Genomic DNA, 17268 nt, shown 5'->3' with positions numbered 1-17268 from the left:
GGAAGTGGTGCTTCAAAGAAGGGCAGAAGTGGAAGAAAGTGAAGTCACTAGATGCTGACTCAGCAAGGGAGGAATCTAAAGGTTAGGTGTAGCTGATTCTTAGCAAAAAGGGATTGGAGTCAATCCTCTCCTTTTGAAGAGGAGGCAAGAGTACCTGGGATCTGGGATCAGAGGCACAGATGTACTTTGCTTTGGGGGTTGGGGGGGTCATGATGATTTTGCAGTGAGGGAGAGGTAGTTGGGTTGGGGCTTGGTGAGGAAGACACCTGAAATAGACACTGGACAGAGCCTGTGTGGGAAGCAATGGGGAAGCACCAGAGAAGTGAACTCAGGGGACCTGGGTAAGGATTTATAGTGGGCCAGGTCTCTTTAATTCAATTTCTCTCTTGTAATATTCATTGGATTTCTCCTACTTTTATGTTTCCATTTGTCCTACTCAGAAACAAAACCAGAAACTCAAAAACAAAGATATGGTGTTGCCTGACCAAGAATCAACAAAGATGTGGAATGAGAGGTTTTGTACATAGAACAGGAAATGCCCAGTTTAACTTAAAATCTGGCATGGTTATAGAGATATCCTCTTTTGGGGGAGAACCAGGAAGATAAATCAGAGACATCTCTTGGTTTCTTGATCTATTGCATAAAAATTGTTATCTTTTATTCTTCAGTTGATTTGCAAAGTTAAAAGCTGGGAGGTGGTGTAAGCTCCTTAAGGTACTTGAAGCTCTTACCCAAAGGGTTCTCATTTGCAAGCACTGAGATCACATTGCCTCATGGAGACAGTTGTTTAGCTATTTCCCCAACTGATACAGGCCTTCATTTTGCCCTTTGCAAGAATTTATCTGACCTTGGTGTCCTAAACCCCCAGGGAAATGGCCTTGACTCTTGAATCATTTGTAGAACAAAATCAGACTGAGTTCTAATTGGGCCTCTCCAGCTGTAACCTTTCTAAGCTCCATTTACTGTAGTAATTTTTATTCTTGGCTTATCCTCCTTCTGGGCCAGAAGCTCCTTGAAAGAACATGGGATTGAGGGTGCATTCATTTTATGCCCTCCAAGTTCCTTGTGAACCTGGGACCTTGAATATTGTAGGTATTTATTAAATATGAATAGAATGGAATTTAAGTAGATGGAATTATTTGAGTATGTTTTTGTTTACCTTATATTGTATTTAATCTTATTTGTTATCTGATTTCTCAATTGAGATAAAAAAGAAAAAGTAAATCTTTGCTTGTTTAATTTAGGCAGCTGTCCTTAGCAAATTGTAAATCAGAATCATTTTTCCTTTTCTATTAATTAGTTATTGGGCTAAGATTTAATATTAGTCAATTCCACCTAAAGGGACAGTAATGCCTTATTAAGTACAAATTAGGTACATCCCTTTGAGTTTTTTTCCAGCTAATATAGTGGTTTTTTTTTTTTCTAAAAATAATGACCTAAAATCTTTAAGTCCTATAAAATGAGAGAGATTGATCTATGGAAAAGAATGAATCATAGGTTGATTGTCCTGATTAATTTTGCTCAATAGGTTGAATTAAAGAATTAATATGCATAGAGTGCCGAGTAGTAATGGCAGAATACTTTTTAACGATAATGTTAAGTTTCTGCAACATCATGTACTAAATGCACCTTAGGAATCATAGTTTCAGATTAAAATGAAGAGAAAAAAATAAAGATTTCATTAGATGTAAGTAGCTTTCACCTATACAGTTAAAGGAATACTTGAAATGATCAAGGCTATCAGACTGTGATCAAATATTATTTGCAACCAGAAGGGACAATACTGTTGCATGCAGAAGGTGGAGATTGCAGCAGGATAAAGGTGAACAATGCTCACTTTTTCCATGGAACATAATGGACCCTATGAGTTTTCATTGCCAAAGAAACAGAGGTGTCCCGGTTCCAGTTGCTTTACAGTGGCTATATATGTTTGTGTAGAGTTTAATATGATGGAAAAAGGAAGTTGATAATAAGGGGAAAATACACCTAAGAAAACCAGTCATACGGTATGTCACAATGCTGGCTGATATACCTCACTTACGAGGCTGTTTTATTAGGAGTTAACAAGTTGGCTCTGAATATCTCGCTCTAGGCAGAGACTTTGCAGGCAAGTTCTCAACCCAGAGACAGATTCTCTTTAACAAATTTAGGGGAAAAAAAGATGTTTAGATTTGGTAGTCCTGAGAGACTTAGTGTCCCTTACACCTTTTACCCTTCAGCTCTTTTAGACTCCTAAATATTTTCTTTAATTATATTTAGTGAACTCTTCTGGTAATAGGATTTTTCAGTCATTTGTTTTAATGGTGTAGATTTATATTTGAAATATACAGCATGTTAGATCTGGCTTCTGCAATCATGTCTGTCCATATTTGTATTAACAGAAAATGGTTTTCATATGATTAATTGATTTCTTACCTAACAGTTATTGACTAGAAGAGAATAAATCACAAGTATTTATTGTAACTGGGTATACTTAATATACAAAGATGATATGTTGTTATATTTTACCAGGGAAATTAGTGTTATATTTACATTTAAAAAATTAATAATAAGAATAATTTGAAAGACTTTGGAGGGTGGAACAATAAGTTTGTTTAGTGTTAATAGGTAGCCCAGCTCAGAGATAGGAGTCAAAATAAACACCAGGTTGAATCATACAGAATTGCCATTTTTATGGGTCAAACTTGTAGATTGTCACTTTAATATAGTTCAATCATATGTGAGTTTGTTGGGATTGCCTGAGATTCTCAAGCTATTGCCATGTTCTATGAGTGTGTTTACCATAGTTTATTTATTGTTGGCTACTTGTTTCAAAGAAACACTCTTTACTTATAGAAACACTCTTTACTTTGTAAAGCACTTGCCAAAGCTCTTGGTTGTGTGATTTGTGTATTTCATCAGTTGGTTGGGATTTTGTGCTGCTGACACTCATTGTGGGACAAAGCTTTCTTGACTGATGGAAAAAAAAATGTGTGTGTGGGGGATATGTAAAAATAAAAACAATTAGTGTATATTTGTGTTGTAGATAAGTAGAATGGATTGCTAGTAAACTGACAAGATAGGTATTTTATTATCAAATAGAAATTTACTTTAAATCATAGGCAGATAGTATAGGCTCAGAAACATGTTCCAAATAGTTAACTTATCTGAAACAAAAATATAGATGGAGGGTTTTTTTTAAAAGCTGATATTATCCAGTACTGTATCTTTTGGGGCTGCCATCACTCTTGGCATACAGTAATTGATTAATAAATATTTTTCACATGAATTAAACAAAAATGTGAATAATCTTATTTGTGATTAGATGATTCAATTATTGAGAAAACAGTGGTTTCACCATGTTTTAGGATTGACCAGCCTTCTCACTCTATGTCACATCAGAATGATTCACAAGTGGGTTACTTAGATAAATAACTTAAATTTTGTGTGTGTGTGTGTATGTGTGTATATGTGTATGTATCTCAGTTTGAGCTCTTACCATTCAGATAACTCATCCATTTATCATGTCACACATGCATGTACATATCACATACTTGTGTGCGTGCACACATACGAACAGAAAGCAGAATTGGTCTGAAAGGAAGTCATTTGGTCCTGACCCAAACCCTAAAACCATTAATGGTCTTGCGCCCCAACTTGGTAAGCTTAGCTTAAGCAGTAGGAGACAGGCTTTAGTGCCTTAAAGACACAAGTTTGAATTTTTTCTTTTAATTCTGTCTTTACCTTTAAGGTTTGTGACACCAGTTTTTCTGAACTTCTACTTCTTCAATTAGGTGGGGATGTTAACAGCTGGGTTATATAGTTGTTGAAGGAATTAAATAACAACAATATATAGAAGGGTTAAGTTCCCTGCCTCAGCTATTATGTAAATGGTAGGACTTGATGATACCCAAAATGCCAGTGCAGTTTGAAAGAGGTGTATTAGGTTTATAGATATGAAAATTCCTGCATTTAAAGAAAGCCTTTTTTTTTTCCTAAAGGAGATCCATTAATAAATACTTGTGAAACATTCAGTCCCTGAGAACTTGACTTTGAAGTATGTAGAAAAAGACAAAACAAACAAATAAACAATCCCCCCAAACTAGTTCACTGGCCATGTGATTTGTTTATTCTATTTATAAGGCTATAGCTAGCAGCCCTATTCATTTTAAATACCCATAAATATTTATCTACATTTGACAGATTTTTTTTTTAACTTCTCTGGTATTGGACAGTATAATTTTCTTTAAAATTGGTCTCCAAGGTGTTGGGGCTTGGAGGGGAAGAGTAGGGAACAAGGGGTAAAGATTTGGAAAAACAGGCAATCATATGCTCAAGATTGTCTGCTTTTTATGCTCAAAGGTTTGGATACCAATTCAAAATTACTGATTTGATTGGCAGGTTTCCTACCAAGAGTGCCACATGCAAACCTGTTGTCTGTCTTACCTCAGTAACCACTTGCAGATGACTTTCTGAGGTTGAAGTAGTTACAGAGAACTTCTGCTGTTTTTTTTTTTTTTTTTTTTTGGGGGGGGGGTGGCTATATTCTTTTAGCCAGGGTTTCTAAGAGAGGTTCTGGGGAATACTAGAGTGTTATCTTATTAAGGAATCCATTAGCACTCATTCATGCTAATCCGTTTACATTTGCATAAGCATCTTAATGGCTTAAAGAAAAATCCATAGGCCAGAGATTCTGTAAATTTCTCATGCCTTTTACCCAATTCATTACTTTCCACACATTATAACTATGGACAAATTCCAGGGGTTATTTCACAAAAGCAACTGTGTTAAGGTTTGCATCAAAACACTAGGATCATAGTTTTGGAAACATTAGCTATCTTTTTAGCATTATTTGATAAACTTGCAAGACCATTAAAACTACTACAGCTACTACTTTTATTACCAGCACACTAGCTAGTGTTGTATTTGTTGTAATGGGGAGTTTCTCAGAGAGATGTCTTAGGAAAAGTCTTAAACTCTTGCTTAAGAATCAAGAAGCATATATTCTGAGGAAGAATTGTTTTGAAAACACTAGCAGTAATGCTCTTTAATATGATATTAGATAAGTAACCTAGAAGGTGACTATAAAACCAATTTACAGGTAATCCCCAGAATCACCCAATTAGAATCCAGATGGCAGAAAGCTCTGTTTGCTCTTCTTTCCACCTATCCTGTGCTGTCTTGCTGCGATTGACATGCATTTGTGCCAATTAGATTCTGTTCCTTTTGCTCATAAATTCTCCTCAGAAACCATACTTTGAGGCATTTAAGTCACATTGTATATTTCGAACATTGAAATTTTATTATGTCTACTTTGCATAGCGTTGATAGTAAATAGATGTTATAAAAATAATGAAATTTAGCTGAGGGAAGCACTAAATTGAAGAGGAAAAATTGTGTGTCTGTGTGTACATATACAGTTAGGACATTTTTAATGCCTCCACATTCTCTGGAAAATCAAAAGCAAGCCATTACACATTTGCCTTTACAAGTACAACAAATGCTTTCTGTCTCTCTTTGGATTGATATAAATGTAGTATACATACATTTAAAACATCCTCATTTTTTTTTCAATTTTTAATTCATATTAAGTTTTGAAACTGAAAACTATGTATTTCTATAAAATTAATTTCAAAAAAGTTGTGAGATATGTAATTTCAGCTCTCATCTATTCTATCTCCTATTTCAAAGGTCCGAATACGAACTTCTAAGCTTTATTTGGAGAAAATGAATAGCAACTTATTCTTGCATTTATCATGGGGCCTAGGATTCCATTTTGATAATGAGAGAAAGTATAGGGATTTATTTTCAAAAGTGATATAACATGGCCTAGTTACTTGAACCAAAAGAAAAGTTTGCAGTTCTTTAGATGATATTTTGGAAGAAAGTAGACATTGGCCAGAATGTCCTAATAAAAATTTTTGGAGTGTGATGCTTTATCTGTTAATCATAATTACACAAATATTTCTGAAATTTATAATATCATTTTAACAAAGATTTTTCGCAAAATACTACAGATCATCTAAACTTTTCCCTTAGAATTCTGAGTTAAGATTTTTCATAAGGCAAGGAGTTTGGAAGGCATGTTTCCTACCAAGAGTGCAGTTTGAAAGAGGTGTATTAGGTACTGAGGTAAGAAAGACAACAGGTTTGCATTTGGCACTCTTGGTAGGAAACCTGCCTTAGGAAGGTTTACTGTCCAGGGAAGCTCATACTGTCTCAGATCCCACACCTCTGAAAGTAGGATTTGGTCTTGAATAGCCATTTAACACCAGGTCCAATCAGTACTTCTTCTGAAGTTATAGAGAAATTTTAAAATATGCTTAGCTACATTTTTAACATAGTTAAAATTCAGTAAGATTAAATCTTTAGTATATTTAGGGATGAGAGAAAAATGGAATATGTCAATTGGGTCTGATATAATCTCAAAAGACAGCAACATTAAAGCAAAGATAATACAGTGTAATGAGTCTCAAATTTTAGCACATATAAAAGTCATTTGACAGTTAAAAGCATCTGGAATAATCTGAAAGGACAATATAAAAGCAAAGGCAATATACCTCATTGATTCTCAAACTCTAGTGTACCTACGAATAACTTGGAATCTTCGCACACGTAAGAACCCTAAGAGATTTGGATTTGTACCCCATGAATTAGTATTTCTACTTGCCTTCCAGATGTTACTCATACTGAAGGATCACACTTTGAGCCTCTGTGACGTAGCAAAGACCTGAACTGTGTATGTTGTGTGTTCTAAGTATTGACATACATTAACTCATTTAATCTGTGTAACTTTCCTTTATGGTGTAACAATTATTGACCCACGCTTTGTATATGAAGAGACTAAGGCACAGGGAAGTTAAGTAACCTGCCAAGGCTTCACATCTCCCAAATTACAGTGGTGGGATTCGAACCCTGGCAGTTTAGCCATGAAGTCTCTGTTTGTAGCCATACATATTTCCTGACAGCTGAAAAGATATTTACCCAGAACTGCAATAAAGAATTTGCAATAAAATGAGTTAAGTGCCAGAATATTTAGAATATTGGCATATAATACTGTGTGTGTGTGTGTGTGTGTGTGTTGAAAATGTTTTTGCAATAACTTAAAATATGTAACTATGTATTGGGATTTGCGATATTTAAAATAAATAGTTGGTTTGATTTCCTGGATAGTAACATTGCTTGAAATTAAAAAAAAAGAGATTTTTGGATCAAATATCTTTTTTAATTGTAATGCAGATAAATCCCTGAGGAGGTGTGTAACTTTCTGTGAATGGCCATGAATCATGCGTATCTGAATAGCCAAGGGTGCTTTTCAGATATACTGTTGGTTAGAACATCAAGTTCTAACTTAGAACTAGGTGGGGGTTTAGGAGCCCCCCTACCCCTCAATCTAATAACCAGCTACAAAGGCCCCACCTACTTTGAAGTTAAATGGCACAGTCCTTGGTGTGTGGTGTGGGGGGGGTGGTGTTTAGAGAATGGTGGCCCATTCTCTTTAGTTTTCACGAAGTCACAGACAGCTTAAAGCAATCTGGAAGTGCCTTTTGGAACTCTTGAGTTTTGCAGAAGGCTGAACAATCTCCAGATCTAACCATTTGCCTACAAGGCTGCTGGGCTGGGAGCCTTTCTCAGAGGCTGGAAGTCACTACAAAAAGCCTTGCAGCTACTAGGCCTAGAAGCATTTGGGGGGCCCCCTTTCCTGGACAGTTCCCCAAGCTGTGTCCTGTCTGGGGACTTTCCAGCACTTTGTGCTCCAACAGTCTCCTGCAGGAGTTGGCCACAGCTGAATCAAGCTCACTGTGAATGAAAACGCAGCTCGGATTTAAAAGCCCTGGAAGCGGTTGTGTTTTTCACGTTTCTTTCAGTCTGTTGACTTTATTTGGGGTGCTTCCCCTTGTGAAAGGGAACAGAGCTTTTTATCCTACACTGTTTTTTACCACTTCTGATCTATGGCTGAACATTGCAGGGACTCAGTGAGCCTCAGAGCCACGTTGCTCTTGGTTTGGTTTCAGACAGACTTAACATGGGGTTTTCCATAACAGTGAAAAAGGAGAAAGAAAACCAGGTGCTGCAGTTGGTTCTGTGCTCCAGCCCTGGTGATGACTTTCTAATTATTTAGAGAGAAGGAAGGGAAAGCAGAAAGGAGACAGAAAAAAGAGAGTGGGGAAAGAGAGGAAGAAGAAAGAAAAGCAGGAATGGAGGAAGGGAGGAAAGAAAAGAGGAAAAGAAGTAGTGATGTTCTCACTTCATTTTCAGTGGGGTATGGGGAATCTGGCACATTCTGATGCTTTCTTTCTTCCTTTTTATTTTTTAAGAGCACTTGTATTTCACCTGCTGTAACTTAAGAGGCTAAAAATATTGTTCTGATGTTATTTTTATAAGAGTGCCAGCTAGAAGTAAATGAGAAGGTGCAACCCATTACTGAAATCATATGCTGCCTTGGTCAGCGGGGGTGCAGTGCAGCCTGTTGATGAGCATTTGATCCTTAGGCATTCTTAACGTTGGGATGATGTTTTTTTTTTTTTTTTTTCTTCCTCCTATATATTTTAGAAGCAAAAAGACCTGACTTTGATTGGTAGAATTGTCAGGGACTGAAAATCATAAGGTGTGTTGTTAGTCTGTTAGGTGGAATTTTAAAAACTGATAGCTCTTGAACTGGATTTAACAATCAGAAATGTTTGGTTTGGGCTGTATTTTGAAAGTGAACCTAGTTGCCAAAACATAAAAATTAGGAGAGATCATGTTTAAATTCAAAATTTTTATAAAAATTTGGAAGTAATGACCATACAAGAAAAGCCAAGCTGGCCAAGCTTAAGGAAGCAGTTGGTGCCTTGCACTGGTCAGGTTTTCTTTCACTCTCCCAGTTCCTCTGTAGGCAGTTCTCTGGCTGTAACCTACCTGGATGGGTAGTGGGTAGCACCTGCATGCGTACTTCTTCGTTTAGATTTATGAAGTAGTTAGTACTTAATGGTGTTACTGCCTGTCTCTAAGGATACTTCCATATTCACAGTTCTTAACTATATTAAGTTAAAAGAATCCAGGAACTTATAAGGATAGGAGTAATTCTTACTCATAAGCTTAATACATTATTATTCTGAATCTTACTGCACCCATTCATATAGGTTTTATGGAACTCTTAACATATACATTTAATTGCTTGCACAATTATGACTAGATGTATGAATGGAGGTTTTTGTTGTGATGTTATTTTAGATATATCTCAAGAAACTAAACTCCCTCAAATGTAATCAAATTTTTGAAAATAATGCATTCTATAAGAGAGGGAAGTTTATGCTTTTTAAGTAGCTATTAAACTATGTTATGAAGACATAACAATTTAATATTAAATTTATCTTTACTTTGAATTAAAAAACAAGCAAACAAACACAAATGAATCAAGTGTTTACCTGAAGCCAGGTGTTTCTGTCTATAAAGTATGACTTTACTCTGGAAGTAGTTCATGGTTTCTTTACATCTTCTTTCAATAAGGAAATTATAATAGTAATTCCTTTCAATGAGACTGTATTAGATTACCTTATCTGAAGGCTCCTAACCATTTGCTGGGTTTGGTTATAAGATTATGTACTTTAAAGTTTAATTAATACAATGATTGGGAAATGTATGCTTTTGGAGGAGAAGATTAAAACAATTTGTTTACCTTGAACTTTATGAAGGAAAGGTGATATGTAAACTAAATGAATTACATTGAAAAGATTAAGTTAGAAATTGAACCCTTAAAGGAATGTGAGGTAAACTTTTGACTTATTTGGGAGTTCATTGAAAAGTTACCCCCCAAATCATTTTTTAAAGAAGTAAAAAATACTGTATAAATATAATATATTATAATTCCAAGATATGGGAATTTACCTCTTTCTTCAATGAGAAATTTTAAATATATAAGCTTTTTCTACCTAAATTTTTAACATATTAATTTACTTACCTATACATATTTTAAAATCATGTTATATAAGATACTAATTTAAAAATACTATTTTTTTCCATTTATTGATTTTATTGATCGATTTTATTCAGATTCTTCACTTGTGATTTGGCAACAGTGATTTGTCATTACTAAATCTCCTGTTTTGATCCATCTCATCCATTTTTGCAGTGCACATAATTTCTACCCTAATTTTTTGAACCTCAGCGTGTATATATATATATATATATATATATATATTTTTTTTTTTTTTTTGGTAAAAATGCTACTATTCTTTCAATAGAAATTCTGTGTCAAACTACAAATGTCACTTGTGTAATAGAGAGACAGTTATTATTATTTTTTTACTTTTTAAAATTTGTTTTAATTAGTTACACATGACAGTACAATGATCTTGACATATCATACATTTGAATCAGATGGGATATAAACTTTTTAAAAAGCATTTCCTGCAGGTGAATCCTTTTGATCCCTAGCATGTAATCACCCCAAACATTGCCTCTTAATGTTATCTTTAATAGACTTTTGTATAATCATATCGAACATTTGGAATTGTAAGAAATAATTACTATTGAAATTTGCTCTCAAAAACAGATATGGATAGATTACCTATAAGCTCTCAAAACCAATGATAATGGAGTTGTTATAACTCAACATATTTTCTCCAAACAAAACTTTATATTAGATAATAAAATAGTAATATAGAGCTTAGATAAGGATTTGACTAGGAGGTGACCCCTGTTTTCCTAAACTTGGGGGAATAAGTAAAATTGCCTTATATTTGTACATCTATGATACATAATTTTTCTTCTCTCTTTCAAGATTAATCTTTAAATCTTTAGTAAAGTATGATAACATTTAATAGATAACCAGGAAAATGAGGAGAAACTTATTGATTTATTTTTTACTGTAAGGCCCTTTATTTATTTATTTTTGTTAGAGCTTTATAGTTATACATGATAGTTGGGTTCATCCTTACAAACTCATATAATCATGGAAATTGATTTCAGTTCATGACTCCCCCATTTTCCTTCCCTGTTTATCCTCCCATCCTCCTTCCCCTCTCCCAATCTTCTTCCTCTACTCTACTAGATTTCCTTTTCCTTGTCTATTAATTTATATTTGATTGGTTCTTTATGTTATCCTAGCTTTCCTCTCCCTTTTTGTTATTTTACTTTAGCTTCTGCATATGAGAGAAAACATTCAACCCTTGGATTTTTGAATTTGGCTTATTTCTCTTGGCATGGTATTGGGTTAACCTTAATCAATGACAATTCAAGGTGCTATTATGAATTTTATGAAATTTCTTTTTTATCTCAATGCATATCACAATCACTGAAAAATTCATTTCTTAAACATTCCTATAAAAGCAATAGAAAATGAGGTAAATGGGTATATTATACAGTAGACATTTTCTATGAAAATATCCATAGTGATATAATAGTATTTATATGAGATTTTTATTACAAGGTAGCAGTTAATTGAGAAGGAGTTATTGTTCTGGTCATTTCCTGGGGACCATGTGCTATACATGAATTACACTGATGATGAATTACAAAAGATAAGAATAACTAGTTCTTTTATGTTTCTCAGGATTGTGAATGAGGGGAGATGATAGAGCATGGGAATATGAGTGAATTTAGAATTTGAAATGGTGTGGTTTCTGTCTTGGATACTTTACTTTTAAAGCTTCAAGAAAGTTGAAAGTTTTTACTTTCATATCTTCTATGAAAAAAAAATCAGCTATTGTAACATTTTCCCAGAAAAAAAAAATAACACTTTTATTCTGGGGCTTCCAGCTTTGTTTGAAAAAAGTTTGTATCATGAATTTACCAAAAATGTGATAGTTCAGAACTCTTTATATTAACAATAAATTTAACAATGAAAGTAATATGAATTATCACTTTTATCTCTTAACAGTGGAAAGAGTGGAACGAGAAAACCTTTCAGACTATTGTGTTCTGGGCCAGCGTCCAATGCATTTACCAAATATGAACCAGCTGGCATCCCTGGGGAAAACCAACGAACAGTCTCCTCATAGCCAAATCCACCACAGTACTCCAATCCGAAATCAAGTGCCCGCGTTACAGCCTATCATGAGCCCTGGTCTTCTTTCCCCACAGCTCAGTCCACAACTTGTCAGGCAACAAATTGCCATGGCCCATCTGATAAACCAACAGATTGCCGTTAGTCGGCTCCTGGCTCACCAGCATCCTCAAGCCATCAACCAGCAGTTCCTGAACCATCCACCAATTCCTAGAGCAGTTAAGCCAGAGCCAACCAACTCTTCTGTGGAAGTCTCTCCAGATATCTACCAGCAAGTTAGAGATGAGCTGAAGAGGGCCAGTGTATCCCAAGCTGTCTTTGCAAGAGTGGCATTCAACCGTACACAGGTACAGTTAACATTCATCATAATCAGTGGTTAAGAAAGATATTAGGGATACAATTGTGACATGTCTTAATTCTTATTTATCTCTTTAAAATTTTTAGGCATATCAGAGTGCATATAATTATGTTAATATTTCTTTGATCTTGAAATATTTCACCATTTGATCAATGCATGACCTGAATTAATTAATAAACTAATTAATTTTAGTAGTGTAATGACCATCTGTGAACCTACTATGAATCTACTACCTAGTTCAGGACCCAGAATAGTACTAATAGCTTGGGTCTGTGTTTATGTTCCTCCTTACCTCTTCATCTACTTGTCCCTGGACTTAACCTTCTCTGGAATTCTGTGATTATTATTATTTTTTTTAAAGAGAGAGAGAGAGAGAGAGAGAGAGAGAGAGAATTTTAATATTTATTTTTTAGTTTTTGGCGGACACAACATCTTTGTTTGTATGTGGTGCTGAGGATCAAACCCGGGCCGCACGCATGCTAGGCGAGCGCGCTACTGCTTGAGCCACATCCCCAGCCCCAAATTCTGTGATTATTATTCCCTTGTTTTTTGTTGTTAGATAAATTGTAAAACTATTTATGCATGCCTAATCTATTGTTTATCTTGTTTTGAACTTTTATATTATGTCACAATTTCTCTAATCCCTTCAAAATGTGCAAGTTAGATTTGAGATATTGATAGCAGATCATTTGCTCGTATTTTTAATGTTTTAGAAGAATATATGAAAATATAACATTAAATGATAAAAGGTAAACAGTTTACTCATATGTTTATTTGAAAGGTTCTTTGCCATCTGTGGTTCTTAATTATTCTTTACCTCTTCAAAACTTGTATGCATTTCAGAACACATAAATTAGATAAATTATCCTTTGGTCATGAAATACTATCACAGTTGTTCTATACATTAAAATTACCTGGAGGGCTGTTAAAACACAGATTTACGGGCCCACCCCAGAGTTTCTGATTCAGTTAGTTCTGAGTTAGGACCCCCCACCATCCCAAATTTTATTTCCAATAAGGTCCAAGGTGATACTGATGCTACTGGCTTGGGAGCCTCACTTTGAAAACTATCAATCAAACCTCTGTGTATGAGTAATGGAAGAGTAAAGGTGCTTAGCCTCTGAGATCTAATCTGATTTAATATGACAAAATATAACCAAATAGTTATATAAAATATAATGTATGTTAAACAACACAGGATAGTGTAAGCAAATACCACAATGGGGGTTTATGGTGAGTTTGGGTTGGGGAATACTTCCAGGATTCCAGAATGAATGTGATAAGTCTTCAAGAACACAGTAGGCTGGAGTTAGCCACCCTACTAAATGTGAGGCAGCAAGCTTCTCTCTGTGCAGATGAAAAGATGAAAAAGATCATGGCTGAACACATGTAAACAACTAACTAGAATATTAGGTTGGGGTGTTAGGTCTTGAAAATTAAATGAAATTCAATAGGCAAAGATGGAGAAGAAGAGCATTTTAGCTAAGGAGATTCACGAGAAAATGTTGCATCAAAAATGTGGGAATATGGGGCTGGGGATGTGGCTCAAGCGGTAGCGCGCTCGCCTCGCATGCGTGCGGCCCGGGTTCGATCCTCAGCACCACATACAAACAAAGATGTTGTGTCCGCCAAAAACTAAAAAATAAATATTAAAATTCTCTCTCTCTCTCTCTCTCTCTCTCTCTCTCTCTCTCTCTCCTCTCTCTCTCTTAAAAAAATGTGGGAATAGTTGGCAGTTTATAATAAAGATAGATCATAAAACTTAAAGATGGTGATGGGAACAGGGTCATGCTAAGAACTTTGATCTTTAGGTACTTGAGACTCTTGAAGGTCTTATGTAGGAATATTCTGTGATCCAATAACCAAAATTAGATCTTGGGAAGGTTTTTCCCCCTTTTCTTACGAGAGTAAGAGAAGATCATTTCAAAGGCTGCCATAAGTATCCAGCTGAAAAGTGGGGAAGTTTTAAACTAGGTTGGTGGCAATGGAGTAGAGTTGTGAGTCAATAAATATTGTGGGAATAAAATTCACAGAAAGTATATGAGTGGGTAAAGAGGGAAATTGAGATAATGCCAAGGTTTGTGACTGAGAATAAGGGTGTAGTATTAAAAGAATTAAGAAGGACATTGAAAGATTGGTTGGAATAAGGTTACAGTGATTGTTTTGGAATGATTTATTTTGACTTTAAAATGTTAGCAGACTTCTTCTGAAGATTTACAACAGTCCTTGAAAATAGGAGTTTAGTACTGAGAAGAGTTGTCAGGGGTAGAGAAAGAAATTAGAAGAATTTTCACAGAGCCCAGAATTTAAAGAATTAGGAAATGGAAGGGGGAGAACTATCACCAACCAACAACACCAAGAAGAGAGACAGAAGAAATGCCAGAAGAGCTGGGGCAGGTGGAGATGAAGTGGAAGAATAGTGGTGAGAGTAGAGAATACATAAGTAGTTTCCAGAAGGACTCTTAATGTGTGTAAAGTCCATAAAGGAGAAGCTTGAAACTGCTCCATAAGATTTGATGATTGGTTGGGAGAAGTCTTTGGCAAATTTTACAGTATAGTTTCATTTCAGTAGTAGAGGGAGGAGCCAGGCCTTAGGAGTCAAGGAATAACCACTTGTTGAGGATACAGAAGCAAACCACATTTTCTAAAATTTGGTGTTGCTTGAGCAACTAATTAAAAATAAATAAATAAATAAATAAAATTTGGGGTTGCAAAGAAGACTAAAAGCAGGTGGACAACTTAAAAGCAGTCAATTTGAGATGAAAGTATTTGTGAGGTAGTTTGGGTCCTTGCTGAAGTTAGCACAAACTAGTGATGGACCCCAAAATGTAATTATAGGTAATAATTTTCAGAAATGATGGAACTGCTGGACTGGGAACTGGGAAGAAAACAGAGTGGGCTAGTTTGAGGTTTGGTACTGACATATTAGGTATGAGGGGGGACAAAGAGTGGTGAAATCTCTTGCTTCTTTGACTCTTAGCTAATTTATGCATTCTGTCAGTGACAGATAGTTCACATCACTTGAAAATGAGTTCAGAGGTTTGGGAGAGCCATGAATGCTCCAAACATTGCTCTATCACTTTACTCTTGTGAGTTGAAGTGCTTAGGCTACAGCATTTGTGTGTCTACAGTTATCTCTGGACTGGGTTTATGAAAAGCTATGGTCCTTTTGAGCAAATCTGTTGCAAACTACTGCAAAATGCAAATTGGAAGGATGCATCTTTTGACTGTTTTTGCGGTTCTGTGTGTGTGTGTTCTTTCATCTATCATCCATGTGCATGAATAGGCATTTCATGCCTAGCCAACATTTTATTGCCTGGTTATGTATACAGCTCCTTTGGCTAAAGATAAAATTGAAAGCATAGTTGTATTACTTTAGATTTTAGAAGAAAATACAGTATATATTTTTATCCAAATAGCATGAAGTATGAGAGGCAAGACCAAAGATAGACAGTCTTGGTGAGAGGGTGTGCTTGGCCAAAGCACTGGACTCCTACAGGTCTGTCTTCTGCACAGTCCATTTTGTCTCTTTTTATGGATTAATGATTTTTCTTTGGCATTGCCATCTTTGAAGTGCCAAGTTATAAAATGTCTAATTGAAGCATGGAACACATTTTATTATTTTCCTCCTTCCATTAAATTTGCAAGATGGCTACACCCAGAAAGAAACATTCACTTTCAATCAACATGAGCTTGAGTTCCTGGGCCAGCCTTGAGGATATCAAATGGAAACTGCATAGGAATGTATGAGTATTTCCTTTTAAAATTCTGCTTTTAATTTGGGAAAGCTTTTCATCCCTCTGGGATCATAACCTGTTGTGTATAAAGCCCAACCTAATCAAGGTAGATGGTATTGACAGAATGACATAGTTTGAACTTGAGCAGGAGGTCAGCAGGCAGATTGTTTTTGCTATGTGTACTGTAGTCACTAACAGCAAGACTGGGCAGCTGGTTTTACCAGCAGCATTGTTAAATGGAAAATATGGTCTACTATGCTCCCACGAAACCCACCATGGATTTTCCAAATGGATGGGCGGTTTTGAGTGGACTCAGACATTTATGAGTGACATAATAATTTCTCAGCTATAATAAAAAACTAATGTTACAGATAATATAAATGAATTGTTAGTCTTTGGATAGAAAAGAATTGTAACTTTTTTTTTTTTTTTAACTCAGAGCAACACATTCAGATCATTCATTTGATGGGCACCTAAAGCTGATATCAGACTTAATTACTAATATGTAGATATCCTCATATGCTTGAATATTTTCTAGAAAGAAAATATTTTCATGATCTTTAGTACTCATTTATTATCAAATTCAATAAGAAAGCAAATAAATACATTTTTATCACTCTACAATTAGTGTTCCTGAATATGTACTTGGTGATTTTACCAAGAAGAAATCTAGCTTGTGTATGTGTATGTAAACTGAAATCATATATAAATATTTAAAGTACAGCTAGAATTGGAAATAAAATACCTTATCTGCTTCATTTCTCATGCTTAAGACTTGATGAAAAATTAAAATTCATAATAAATAGCATTTGAAAATGCCAGCTCTTTACAGAGAAACTAGTTGCTATGTATGGCAGAATCATTGCCATAGTACCATTTGATGAAGTTAAATAACACTAAGGACTATATTTCCAGAAGCTTGTTTTTAATGCATTTTTATTTTAATAAATATGCCTTTAAGAAGCATAAAGTGAATTTGTTTGATGAAATTGTGCCCCACCCATGATTCATGACAAGGTCCTGGCCATTGCTGGAGTCAGAGAGAGACAACCTGATTCTTTTATTATTGTGGGTTCTTTTTCTTACTTTTCTCTGTGTGTTAACAAAAACACTTACTGTCTCTTCTAAGAACATAAAAATTGTGTCATTTGTTCTGAGCAAGAGATACAGCTTCATGACTTTATTTGAAGTCATGAAATGCCATT

At 35.1% G+C, this 17268-nt stretch overlaps 1 protein-coding gene across 1 annotated transcript in view; it reads left to right on the top strand.

Annotated features, from left to right (window-relative positions):
* SATB2 (SATB homeobox 2) overlaps positions 1 to 17268 on the top strand; it is a 174135-nt gene that overhangs the window by 86758 nt on the left and 70109 nt on the right. Inside the window, exon 7 of the mRNA XM_081261424.1 lies at positions 11843 to 12315. Within this exon, the coding sequence (XP_081117550.1) occupies positions 11843 to 12315 (473 nt within the window). The remainder of the gene's footprint in view (positions 1 to 11842; positions 12316 to 17268) is intronic.

Source organism: Spermophilus citellus, assembly GCF_964194105.1.
Source record: "Spermophilus citellus genome assembly, chromosome: 11".
Taxonomy (NCBI): Eukaryota; Metazoa; Chordata; class Mammalia; order Rodentia; family Sciuridae; genus Spermophilus; species Spermophilus citellus.
Note: the sequence above shows the minus strand (reverse complement) of the source record. Positions and strands in the feature narration are given on the sequence as shown.